The sequence below is a fragment of the Diabrotica undecimpunctata genome, chromosome 7 (assembly GCF_040954645.1).
Source record: "Diabrotica undecimpunctata isolate CICGRU chromosome 7, icDiaUnde3, whole genome shotgun sequence".
NCBI classification, from domain to species: domain Eukaryota; kingdom Metazoa; phylum Arthropoda; class Insecta; order Coleoptera; family Chrysomelidae; genus Diabrotica; species Diabrotica undecimpunctata.
Window position 1 is genome coordinate 156,576,779 of NC_092809.1, and position 14,106 is coordinate 156,590,884.

Genomic DNA, 14,106 nt, shown 5'->3' on the forward strand with positions numbered 1-14,106 from the left:
AATATTAGATCACTCAACTCAAGGGACCAAGAAATAACCCATGTGCTAAAAGAGAAAGAAATAGACATTTACGCTCTACAGAAAACAAAAAAGAAAGGAAAAGGACAATCAAAATTAGGTGAATACATACTAATCTACAGTGGAGTAGCAAAAGAAAACAGGGCCAAAGAAGGTGATGCCTTACTAATACACCAAAAGTACCAAAATCACATCAAAGAATGTAAATATTTATCAAAAAGGATTATAACAGCAAAGATAAGAATAGAGAAGCAAGACCTGAACATCATCGAAGTATGCGGCCCAGAAAATAACAAGTCTTAAACAATAAAGGAAACGTTTTTTGTAGTAGTAGATCAAGTCAGAGGGAAGATGGTAATATTGGTGATTTTAACGCTCGAATAATCAATCAAGTAATACCCAGAATTAAGGAAAAACATCACCTACAGAGAATCTTCTAGCCGAATCTATGGAACCTCCCTTACATTTAAGAAGACTATTTTTAGCTGAAAAATTTATTCTCAAATGCCAGTCTTACAATCAAACTGAGCTACTACAAAAAATATGTGATATTTCTGTTTCTAATCTATGGTGGCATAACAGGAATTCTCCTATTCTGACAGTGGCATATCCTAACGTTTCTCAGCGTCTAAACACTCCGTGTGACTTAACTTTCTTTCAATCAAATTTCAATGTTTCTTATGCCAAAGTCAATGTTTGGTTTGCCAATTTTGACAATGAGAATCCAGTTGATTTTCAGCATCAGTCAGCCAAGCTTAATAGTCCATGCAGAATTTTCACGGATGTTTCTAAATCAAGATTGGGAGTCGGTTGTGCTGTATAAGTATATTCCGGATGACAAAAAATCCCTAATGTTTAAGTTATATAAACAATGCTCTATATACTCTGAAGAAATGTTCGCAATTAATAAAGCTCTAGAATGGGCTGTCAACAAAAAAATTTCTAACCACCAAGTTGTAATTATGTCAGATTCAATGTCTGCGTTATTAGCTTTAGAACACTCTCGTTAACATTTATATAAAAATAGTCTTGTCGTTAAAATTTTAGAAAACCAACTAAAGCTGCTGGAAGAACCTACTACTGTAAATTTTGCCTGGGTAAAGGGACACTTTGGTATTTCCGCTAACCTCAAAGCAGATTTTTATGCTAAAGAGGCAATCTTAAAAGGATCAGAAATAACTTGGCTAGATAGAAGCGATCTAACAGCCACTTGCAAGAAAAGTCTAAAACAAAATTGGGAAATTAAATGGTATGCTTTCTGTAATCGAAGCAATAATCTTTATACAAACATTCATCAGTTTTACCTACTAAGCCGTTTGACGTAAGAAGTTACCCCAATAGAAATATATATTCCATGTTTGTTGGATGTCTCTTTAACCACGCCACTGTCAAGACATACCTCTATAGACTAAATCTATCCGAATCAGAACTTTGTGATTGCAATGGTTATGCTGATGATATTAATCATTGGCTGTTTGGATGCAAGCATAATGATGATGCAGTTAAGTATTTGATGCACACTCTGATTTAAGAACAAATACCTTTACCACAAAATCAAACTTCTCTTTTATACTTGTCTCGACGAAACTATAAAATACAACAAATTATTTGCGAATTTTTAAAAAGGACTAAGAAAAAATTCTAAATTGTATGAATGAGTCGGCTTGAATGTGTTTAGCAATTATTGTTTTTCATGGTTATTCTTGTGTAATATTAAGTACCACCCTGTAAAATATGAAAATTGTTATTTAAAAAATAAAAACAAAAAAAATTTATTTATATAAAAAGGTAAAAATAATAAAAAAAAACAAAAAAAAACAGAAAAAAGAAAAAAAAAAGGAAAAATAGAAAAAAAAATATATATATAAATAAAATTTAAAAAAATATATATAAATAAAATATTTAAAAAAATTGTATTAAAACTAAAATTAAAAAAAGAAAAAAAAACCATTCACAAAGAAGGCCTAAACCTCCGAGGTGTTGAACCAGGTTTATGTCTTAGCGCTGTGAAAAAAGATTACTATTTATCAGTATTTAGTATTAGTATTTAGTATTAGCATTTAGTATTATTATTAACATTATCTGTAAATTAATTTAAGTTGGTTAGGGCCCTGAATGACGAGTTTAAATACTGGTCAATTTAATGTTTCCACGTCCTTTTTGTATTTTTTTTATATTTATTTAACAATACCTATATATGTATGTGCGCATATGTATATAGTATCCGTATATTTAATATTGTAGCAAACAGTATTTATAATATATCGTGACTGAATGGACCAATAAAGCCATTAAAAAAAAGGAAAAACATAAGAAAAATGTTAAAAATGAAAATGGAGAACTTATAATAAACTTCTGCACGAATATCGAACTTAGAATAACACAGTGGACAAAAGATTTATGATAGATTATGTTACAACCAACAGAGATATACATCCATCGAAAATAATCGACGTAAGATGCCTTTACTCAGCAGATGTAGGTAGCGACCATAGCCACTATGTAAAATAAGACTACTGATCATAAAATACTTCACACTCAAGAGTGCGGCGTCAACAAAAACAAAAATCAAAGTCGAAAGACTAAATCTACGGAATCCACGGAATACTTTTATATACAGAAAAAGAATATCAGGGAAGATGGCTGGGAATAAAATATTAGAAAACGATAACATCAAGTAACGCTGGGAAAACTCAAAAATAAAATAATTAATGTGGCAACAGAATCACTTGGAGAAAGGAAAGTAACGAACACTAACATATCAAAAAAGAAAACACCATGGTCTAAAGAAAAGAAGAAAGCCTTTTTACAATACATAACACAACAAACACAACAGGCATATAACCACTATAAACTAATACTTTGGTTAAACAAATAAAAAGGGAACACTGGCAGAGATTCTCAAAACAGATGGAATAGAACGTCTACGGAACACAAAAAGAAGTATGGAGAATGACTAGATAAAAAAGAAAAGGAATAAATGAACTAATAAAAACGAAACAGATTTATAAGGAAACATGGGTAGACTATTTTCGATCGCTATTTGCTAAAGGTGACGGTAATAAACCACCAACATCAGAGGTGACCACCAACGAAGAAATAAATATTGAGAAGGAATGGGTAAAGAAAGCATTAAGGAAATTAAAAGATAGAAAATCGCCAGGAGAGGACAGAATACCCAACGAACTCTTAAAGTACGGAGGACCAGATCTAACCAAACAGCTATTAAAACTAATCCAGAAAATAATAGAACAAAACAGAATTCCCAAGAATCCTAATACCTCTCTTCAAAAAGGGAGACAATTAGGACAACTGGAAAATTACAGATGAATTAATTTGTTAAGCACAACACTAAAATTAACAATTGTTAAATGAAATTATAACACTAGCAGAAGAACAAGAGGTTTTAAGTGGGAAAGATCATGCTTCGACGCTATATCTATAATAAGGCAAGTGCAAGAGAAATCACTAGAATACAACAAATCGGCATATCTATGTTTCGTGTACTTTAAGAAGGCATTTGACGTTATCCACTTATTGTACGCAAGAGAGATGCCTCTATGCCTTTATGTACTAAAACAGCACAATAAAAGTAAAGGTAGAAACAGAACTAAACGGCCCTATTGAAGCTGTCAATGGGATAAGAGACTGAGATTTCTCTATTGTTGAGTCCTCTATTGTTCAACCTGATTATAGATGAAATAATAAAAACGGTAAGAACTAAAAAAAGGATATCAAATGGGAGAAAAACAACTTAAAATAATCTGCTGTGCAAATAACGCAATACTACACTCTCAAAGTAAAAATGATTTACAACGTATGCTGCACAAATTTAATATAACAGCCAGAAAATTTTTAACATGTTAATTTCCCCAAAAAGACAAAATGCATGCTTATAAACTACATTCATTTTACGTATTACCAATTGTCAACAGAAGCACGTGAAAGCCAAACAGGGTCGTACTGATGTGTATCATATGATTTTTTAAAATATTTACCTTTGAAACTATTAGTGTAAGAATTTCTGGAAATTTAATCTTTAAATCACAATTAAACTAAACTCTAAAAAATAACACGACCAGTAAATAACTTAACAATAGCTATAACCTAAATTAAACACAATATATTAACTTAAAAATCAACACGATACAATTTAAATTTAAACATGCTGGCAAGTTTGGATCTGTAACATGAGAATCTGTCTGGCTTAAGGCAATAAATTATATTTAATAGCCACTTGACAAATGAGACGGCGAATATCAATACGTGCGTTTGTTGACAGATGGGAATTTGCTAAACGAATGAACTTTAACAGCAAATTTACTAAAATGTAAATTGGAGCTGGAAGGTCAGATAGAACAAGTGATGGAGTTTAAATATCTAGGCATCACATTATCTAGCTACGAAAAGCTGGAAACTGCAGTGGAAGATCAAGTGAATAGAGCAAACATAGCCGCAGGTTGCCTGAATGAAACAATATGGAGAAATAAAATTATCAGGAAAGAAATAAAAGGCAGAATTTACAAAACAGTCATTAGACCAGTAATGACATACAGCAGAAATACGACCTGACACAGAGGGGACAAAAAGGATGTTAGAAACAGCAGAGATGAAACCGCTTAGAAAAATTTATGGTAAGACACTATGGGACAGAGCTAGAAGTACAGATATACTAAGTAGATGCAAGGTGGAGAACATCAAGAACTGGGTAAGAAATAAAATAGTACAATGGAACGATCATATAAGCCGAATGGCAACAAATACAGTAGTAAAGACGGCAAGAGACGGTTTCTTAATAGGCAGACGATCGGTAGGAAGACCACGAAAACGATGGAACGACAACTTACTGGAGGCACGTTGAAAAACAGACAGAGTCATGTCTACATAAAAAGAAAAAGAAAAAGAAAAAAAGAATAAGATTTTGATATCATTAATTATAGCGACCTCATTGTTATTGTAGATTTTCCCTATAGAGTCAATGTGTATTATTTATTTCTTACCCTCTCGCGTAAAAAATTCAAATTTATGTAAGCGTAAATAGTTAAAATAAAATATAATACTTATTTTTGGATTAATATACATTTCTAGTAATTATAAAATAGAACATTTTAAAAATAGACCAATACATCCTGACTAATTTTAACTTAAAGTTGCCGCATGATAGTAATAAAATGTTAATAGCTACATATTTCCAACTAAAACTTTACATGGATCCTTTGTTAAACAAGATAAAAAGAACCCGGGAAAATATAAAGGAGCGTAGTAGCGGAAAGATGAAAATACTTAAACAGTTCATTATAAAGCCAGTTTATAAAGAATTAACGTTCTTTATAATTTATATGTTAAATAAGAAAGCAATTTACTTTCATACATGCACTTTGTGTTTTATTCTCATTACTTTTTTTTATTTTACGAATAACACTTTATAGCAAATCATTGATTTTGTATTAAGCTAATACTTAAATCAATAATATGTAATTTCAGAAATTGTTTCGTTTTTATTCTATTATTTTTTATAAAAGATAGCCGGGAATGTTTTAATATATCAAGAATATTTAATTTTGTCAGTTTATGAGCAGTCTTTTGTTAAAATCATGGTTGTGGTCTTTGATATTTATATTCATATGGTGATTTTAAAATTGCTTCAAATTTATATATGATTCTGTTTGTTAGTGTCGTGTGCATAGGCGTGGCCACAGCGTTTTCCACGGGTGCCGCGACAGCCACACTAACTTTCGAGGGGCGCAAAAATTGGGATCGTTCACTTCTAGAAACAACTAATCTGTAAACATTTTGAGTAATATGTTTAGGAAAAAATATTTAACGTTTTATTGCAAATATTTTCCACTTTTACAGTTTTATATTATGTTAAAAACTTTCGGTTTCTTACCGGTAACTTTATTATAAGCCGAAACATATTATCTTTTCCTATTGGTACAAAACTGTAAATTCAAAAATTTTCAAAAAATTCATAAGTATTTCTTATAATTATATCTTGATGCTGTAAAAAAATTAACAAAATCCTATGTTTGGTTTTCCCGCTTTATACTTGGAAAAAAGTAGTTTTTTTGAGTTTTTTCAAAAACGAAAACATGAAGTTTGCTTAAAAGTTGTCAAAATACTTCTAGTCATCATATATACCTTTGGAGTTTGTCTTTTGGAGGGTTCAGATCAACCTTAACCCATTATGACCCGATTTATTTTTTTTTTTTTTTATTAAAGAAACTAATATATATTTATTAAAAATGAATAATAATAGACAAATTAACAATTTTTTAAACCAAAAACTCATTAACTAACAAAAAAATATGTGTTATATAAATGTAATGCTAGGTCATTACGGTACCGTAACTAAAATAAAATAAATTCTTAAGAAACACAATGAAATTTATATTATAATGTCTTCATATGAAAAGTATAATTGCAGTCAATACACATGCATGTAGCAATATCATATTTGCTACACATTGTTCGAGTACTTAGATTACCAAAAAGCGTTTGATCGTGTCCAACACCACAAGTTAATGCAGATCCTCAAGAAAGTTGATATAGACCAAAAAGACATAAGATGCATTGAAAACTTGTACTGGCATCAAACGGCACAGTTAAAAATAGACAATTCTATATCCAAACCCATACATATAAGAAGGGGCGTTCGACAGGGATGTGTGCTTTCCCCTCTTTTATTTAACATTTATTCGGAAGCCATATTTCAAGAGTCTTTGGAGGATGCAAAGATGGGAATCAAAGTGAATGGAGTATTGATCAACAACATACAACATGCTGATGATGGTGTCTTAATTTGTGACAACATAGTCGATCTTCAATAACTTGTCACTATAATCGGAGAATACAGTAAGCGAATGGAATTAGAGATTAATACCAAAAAAACCAAATTTATGATCATCTCCAGAAACTTGGATGCACTTGAAAACTCCACCATAACACTGAATACTAAGTTCATTGAAAGAGTGAGTAAATTTAAATACCTGGGATCGTGGCTTTTTGAAGACTGGACATCGGACAGGGAAGTAAAATGTCGCATTGAGCAAGCTCGACAAGCTTTCGTAAAATTCAAGAAGGTACTGACTTGTTCAGAGCTCGATCTTCAACTGAAACTAAGGTTTACTAAGTGCTACGTGTGGTCAGTGCTGCTATATGGCCTAGAGGGCTGAACACTCAAAACGAGGGATATAAACAGATTAGAAGCTTTCGAAATGTGGCTCTATCGCCGTATCCTAAAAATAGCATGGACAGCGAAAATCACAAATATAGATGTCCTTAAAAGAATAAACCAAGAACGCCAACTTTTCGAAACCATCAAGAAAAGGAAAACGGCGTATCTAGGTCACATCATGCGAAATGAAAAATACCAGTTCCTCCAACTTATAATCGAGGGTAAAATTGAAGGCAAGATAGGAATGGGACGCAAGAAAATGTCCTGGCTCCGAAACATAAGGCAATGGGCAGGGATTAACGACATACAATCTCTGATACATATTGCAAGAAATAGAGAATTAATGGAAAATGTGATCGCTAACATCCATTAGTGGATTTGCATCTGAAGAAGAAGAAGTTCGAGTACTACTGCTACACGCCTCTCCTGCACACAGTCTTTTGTTGTTAAGTATAAATATTAAAAGGTGATTGCTTCCATCATACCTTAGATTGACTGAGATTCTATTGAGCGCGCACTAAATTTCGAAGAACTGGGTCTTCCTCCACGCTTTTGAGCATTTATATATTTTTGACATCTGCAACATTCTGACAATAATAAAACCCAACAACTCTTTCACTGGAAGTATAAGGAGTTTTGTCTTCTTTTCGTATTTTCTGCTCCGTCGTTTATTCGCTCTACCTATGTAGTGAAGAGTTTTTTGTTGCCTTTTTTGGTCATTAATTCCGTAATTTCCTTCAGTTCTAGTCTGGTAACATTCCTCAAACTAGAATAATTGCCTCCTATCAGTATTACTAATGACTATATTCCTATAGCTGATTTTGACCTTGAACTGCTCCCTATATATTAATATTACTCTTTTTCAGCAAGGTTTGAATTTTTTTGCCACATCTTCTGTGATGCTACATAATGGCTCTTGTCTGTCCAATATTTCTCTTTTTTACTTCAATCGTTAGAGATGAAAATGCCTTTGAATCTCTAAAGATTATACGAACAAGCTGAATTTTGCTGAAAATGTGAATTTTATGCTCCAAAAAGATGAAAAAAAATTTATTACTTTTATCCTCCAGCTTTCCCCTAAAACGCCACCTCGTAGAGGGAAAACGTAAAATATCTATTTACCAAAAATCTGTGGGCCGTAGAAAAAACTGTTTTAAATAAAAAATGTAACTGAGATCATTTTGACAAAAATGTTTAGTATTATTTTTGTGTAGAATGAAGCGTTCTCTTAGAAACAATGGTTGAAGCGACGGGTGATTGTGAATGTCATTTACGTGCGCGAAATTACTTTTAAATAAAACTTGTACCAACTTAGCGATAAAAATTTGATATCGTTTGACAGTGATTCATTTTAGAGAGGCGCGCGTAACTGACATTCAAAATCGACGGTCTATTCAAGTGTTGTTTCTAAGAAAACGATTTATTCTACACAAAAAGTGATAATAAACATTTTGTTCAAAATTATCTCAGCTAAATTTTTTGCGAGTCTCACAATTGATATACTCGACAAAAGTCAGCTTGTTCATTTGGCAAACTTACCAAATCTAGTTCCATATGGAATTTCGGATCAATCAATAAACCTTATTCGACTGGAGATGGATATAAAACAAGAGAGGATGTGAATAAATACATGAAGGACCAGGCTTTGGAACTAGAAATAAAACTAGATATCATAATGCTGTAATAAGCAACATACTTAGATTGATGTCGCGATTGCTAACTCGTTCTCTTAAAAGAGAGATAATCAACTTATTGCATACAAACGTGGGCAAAATCACTATTTTTAGTGATGGTTTTTCTATTTTACACAAGCTTGAATTTTTATTTTGAATAATGTTGCATATTTAAGTTAATAAAGCATATTTTTATCTTCTATACATATTTTCACCCCTTTTTTAATATTTATTTGTGTTGACAGTTGGATCTCATGTTTCGTTTTTGTGCTCTTCTCGTAAAACTAATTTTATTTTAGGTTTTATTTTTTCTGGTTTTGAACTTTCCTATTAATTTTAGTTTGGGCAAAGAGATATAAAATTAAAAAAATACTCGCAATCAGTTTATTCTACCACGGTCGACCTGTTTGGCATAGTACAAAATTTACTATGCATCCTCAGATCTCCGATATGGCAAACTAAATGCTAAAAATACAAATTATCAATATTAGGGTGCTGTCTGTTACAAAATACATTATTTACTGTACAAACACTAATCGAAGAATGTCGAGATGTCAATTGCAACGTATTCGTATGTCTAGTCGACCTCAAAGCAGCTTTCAACAAAGTACAACACCGAAAAATGGCAAAAATACCGCAGAACACAGAATTAGATGACGAAGACGTTAGAATAATTGCCAATCTATACCGATATCAGAAAGCCATAATACGAATAGACCAACAAAAATCGAAAGAAATACCTATAAATCGTGGAGTAAGACAACGATGTGTGCTTTCCCCTTTGCTTTTTAATATGTATTCAGAAGAATTGTTTAAAGAGGTATTAGAAGACGTAAATGAAGGCATATTTATTAACGGGCCACTTCTGAATAATCTTAGGTTCGCAGATGACACAATACTCCTTGAGGACAGCAGAGAAGGACTACAGATCTTGGTTGATCGCATTACCCAATACTGCGAAAGGTATGGAATGGCACTGAATACAAATAAAACAAAAATCATGGTAGTAATCAAGAACAAGATTGAGGAAGACAGTATATATGCTAAACGAAAACTTTTAGGCAGGGTGTACAGATATCAGTACTTAGGTTGCGAACTAAATGAAGAATGGGATCTTCTTCTTAGAGTGCCATATCCCTACGGAACGTCGGCGACTACCATGCTTATAATATTTTTATACAGATCTCGGTCTTGCGCTACGTGTAGCAATTGGTCCGCTGTCAAACCTGTCCACTGCCGCAAATTCCTCAACCAAGAGAGTTTCTTCCGTCCTATCCATAAGAATGGGATAGAAGTACGGAAATAAAACGGCGTATTGAGATAGCTAGAAGTGCTTTTAATAAGATGAAAGCAATATTATGCAATGGAAAACTCAACATCGAAATTAGAACTAGAGTATTGAGATGCGACTTGTTCTCTGTCCTGTTGTATGGAGTTGAGGCCTGGACAATTACAGGGGCGACAGAGAAAAAACTCATTAACTTTGAAAGGTGGTGTTATCGAAGAATGTGGAAAATATCTTGGACACCACACATAACAAATACGGACACACTACGAAGGATAAAAAAAGATAAAGAAATACTCAATACTATAAATAAAAGAAAAATGAGCTACTTTGGTCACATACTAAGAAACGAGAAATACGAATTGATGCGGCTGGTCATACAAGGGAAGATGGAAGGCAAAAGAGGACCGGGGAGAAGACGCACGTCCTGGCTGAAGAATCTGAGACAATGGAGTGGGGAAAACGTCAATAAAACTTTTCAGAACGGCTGGAAATAGGGTCAAATGGGCCATGATGATCGCCAATGTCCTTAGGGATGGGTCACGTTAAGAAGAAGAATAACTGTACATCTATAATATTGGCGGATACTGGAATGGAGACCAAGAGATGATGCCTACCGAAGCAGACGTCGTCCACCAACACGTTGGACTGACGATCTAAAACGTTGTCATAGGAATTGGATGCAAGAGGCACAAGATCGAAATAGATGGAAAATTATGAGGGAGATCTATGTCCAGCAGTGGATAAGCGAAGATTGAATGATGATAATATTGGCATAATTGTTAAATATTTTGTACCAGATAGTACCCTAACAGTGGTTATTGTAATTTCAGCATTTAATATTGCCGTACCGGAGACCAGAGGATGCATAGTAAATGCATAGTGTAGGATGCATAGTAGTGTCCGAAACCGATCTTCCGCGGTAGAATAAATTGATTGTAAGTCTTTTTATTTATTTCTCCTGACCCAAATTGAAATGGACTATTATTTACAGTTTATAAAAATCCTTTGCTTATTTTTAATTTAATTTGATTTATGAATATGGTACGTATTTATAGTAATACGTTTTTTCGTGTTTTTGTTAACCTCTTATTAGTCCTGCACCAAATCTAAATCGTTATACTAATATGCCAAATATAAATAGTTTTAGTTACAGGTGCATATTTAATGTTCTTCCGGCTAATATTCTGTTACCATTTATCAATTTCTTTACTAATTATGATCTAGAATAATCTAATGATGAATATGGGTAATAAATTATATTTATAATATATATCTTTTCCTTTTCAGGTTGATTTGAGCGAAAAGCCATCGTTTTGGAAGGCACTGAAACCTCCGGCGAAGGATAAATGCGGTGAGCTGTTAACTTCTCTCTGCTACCATCCTAGTAACAGTATCTTGACGTTAACTTTGCTCAAAGCACGCAACCTCAAAGCCAAAGATATCAACGGAAAATCAGGTAAGAAATAAATTTATAAGAATAAAACTAAAAATTGTTAATCATTAAAATCATATCCTACCAAATACCATAGTGTCAAATGTACCATAGGTACCAATATTAAAAAGTATAGCAGTATAATATTTACTCTTTATAAGTTGATTTACTCTTCATGAGAAACCAGTTCACGAAAGGTTTTTGCTTAAACTATAATTCCACTATTCGGAAGAGTGATTCATCGTTTGAAGGCGGAGAAGTTGGGAAAGACGTATGAAAATCCAGTGGCGTACACTCACTTTTATTTCAACGTTAATTATATTATATTGTCTAACTTATCACATAATGCACTACCCTCAGAAACGCCAATAATAAAATAATAAAAACCAGTTTTACGGCTATCTCTGGGTCGGAATTGTAAATCGAAGTTTCCTCGCTAATTCCAAAGTTGCCAAACGATTGAAAAATTATGTTTTAAAATATCGATTTCTATTTTATAAATTTAAATATGTAACGAAACGGAACATATAAATAAAATTTAAGTATTTCATTACAATTTTGTGCTTAATTTTTACTACTGAAAAAATCATGTTTTTTGGTATTTTTATGACGGTAATAATCGCTGTGTGGAAGAATGCAGGTTTTGTATGACCATAATTACTACTTGTGAATAAGAATTGGCTACACTGTACGACAACTCGTAATCAAGTCTTCTATAGAGAAGCACAAATAAATATACTACTTTATATTATATTCTGTAATTTCTTATGAGAAAGCGCAAATTGCAATTGAGAAAACGGGTAGTTTTCGAGGGCCGCTGTGTACATTTATATTTGAGGATATTCGGCGTTTAAACTATGAAATCACTCTTCTAATTTGAGGATTTCTACTATAGATGTATCGATATGTTGTGAAATGCGTTTTAGTTTCTCTATGTCGGTTATTTCATTATCACTTTTGTCTTGTTAATTTTAAAAGGCACATATTTAAGAAAAAATCTGTGGTTTATTTTCTACAATCAAGAAGTATTCGGTTTCCTATGTTTTGATTTTGATTTTATAATTATAGATGTTGCTTAGTTTATAAATGTTAGTTTTTTTACACATATTGATAACATACTACGTAAAATTGATCATGAGGGGATCAATCATTATTTTCTAGATTTAATCCACAAATATTCAAGGGTTGGCCTCTTGATTTGTTTATCATCATGGCGAATGCAGACGAATCGCATATTAAGTTCGTTTAAATTCTAATGGCAAATGAAAAATTCCTTATCCTTAACTTTTCTTTTTAGTATCGCCTCATGTATTATATGGCCAATGAGTCTTCGTGCCACCAAACGCGTCTTGTTACATAGTTTTAGTTAGTTCAGATTTCAAATTATAATGAGAACCAAGCCAACACTTAGTTGTTAATTGTGCGCTGGTAAACCTAGCACGCGTCTTCTTTTGTGAGACAGTCGATAGATATGAAGGAATGCAGTAGACTAACGATTTGATTTTAAATTATTATAAGTTTAAGTCATCTATATCCTTGTTGTTTGCAGCTAAAATTGTTTATTGACTTAACCAATAATAATTTTTGTAGTTAGCAATAACGTTTGGGCGACTTGTGCTATCCGACGTATGTCCTTCAATACCGCACGACTTGCTAATCAATGAGTTACAAAAAATCGGCATAGTTCCTGTCTCCCCCATGACCTTCCTCAAAATAAGTGCTTCTATGCCTAAGTACAATCACATCCTTAGTTTTCGAAGACAAATCTATATCAGTCCTTACAATCTAACACTACCAGAGTCATTTACTCTTGTTTTTGACAACACGACATATAGAATATTTATTTCTCAAGACAGGTTAGTTTGCTTCAGATGCAAGAAGCCAGGACACATCGCTTCACAGTGCTCCGAACTACTAGCTCAACTAAACCCCAACCAAAACAATGAAGCATCGGTATCCAGCGCAACAAATATATCCTTGCAAGCATCCAATGACACAAACCCTTCTCAGTGTGAACAAATGTCTATTTCTAATATCCCGGAGATACCGAACAAAGTAGATGCATCAAATAAGGATAGTCACATAATGAATCAACCAAAAAGAAACTTTGATGAAATTATTTCACCTGAAGCAAATCCATCTTCAAAAGAATGTAACATTTTTCCACCATCTAAAGTCCAAGCAAAATCTAAAAAAGCTAAAATTAGTTTAGCAAGCACTTCTGAATGCTCATCATCTTCAAAACTTTATAGAAAATTATCCTCTACCTTTCCCTCTAAACTTTGATCAACTTAACATGCTCCTAATGAATATCACGGGGTCAACAGATCCTATAACCACAATTCAAAAATATACCACAGACCTACCAGCTTTGTCCCATATGCTCAGTCAAGTTTATCCCCATTTAAAGAAAACATCCATAAAACGTAAATTCACGTCCATAAGGAAAAAAATCCATAATTATATTAACAGTGAGACATCGGAAGCGGAAAGTGACACATCTCAGTTAAGCCAACAT

At 32.8% G+C, this 14,106-nt stretch overlaps 1 protein-coding gene across 1 annotated transcript in view; it reads left to right on the forward strand.

The window, feature by feature from the left end:
- Positions 1-14,106, forward strand: part of Syt7 (Synaptotagmin 7) — a 127,509-nt gene that overhangs the window by 64,953 nt on the left and 48,450 nt on the right. The window contains exon 4 of the mRNA XM_072538576.1: positions 11,444-11,612. Within this exon, the coding sequence (XP_072394677.1) occupies positions 11,444-11,612 (169 nt within the window). The remainder of the gene's footprint in view (positions 1-11,443; positions 11,613-14,106) is intronic.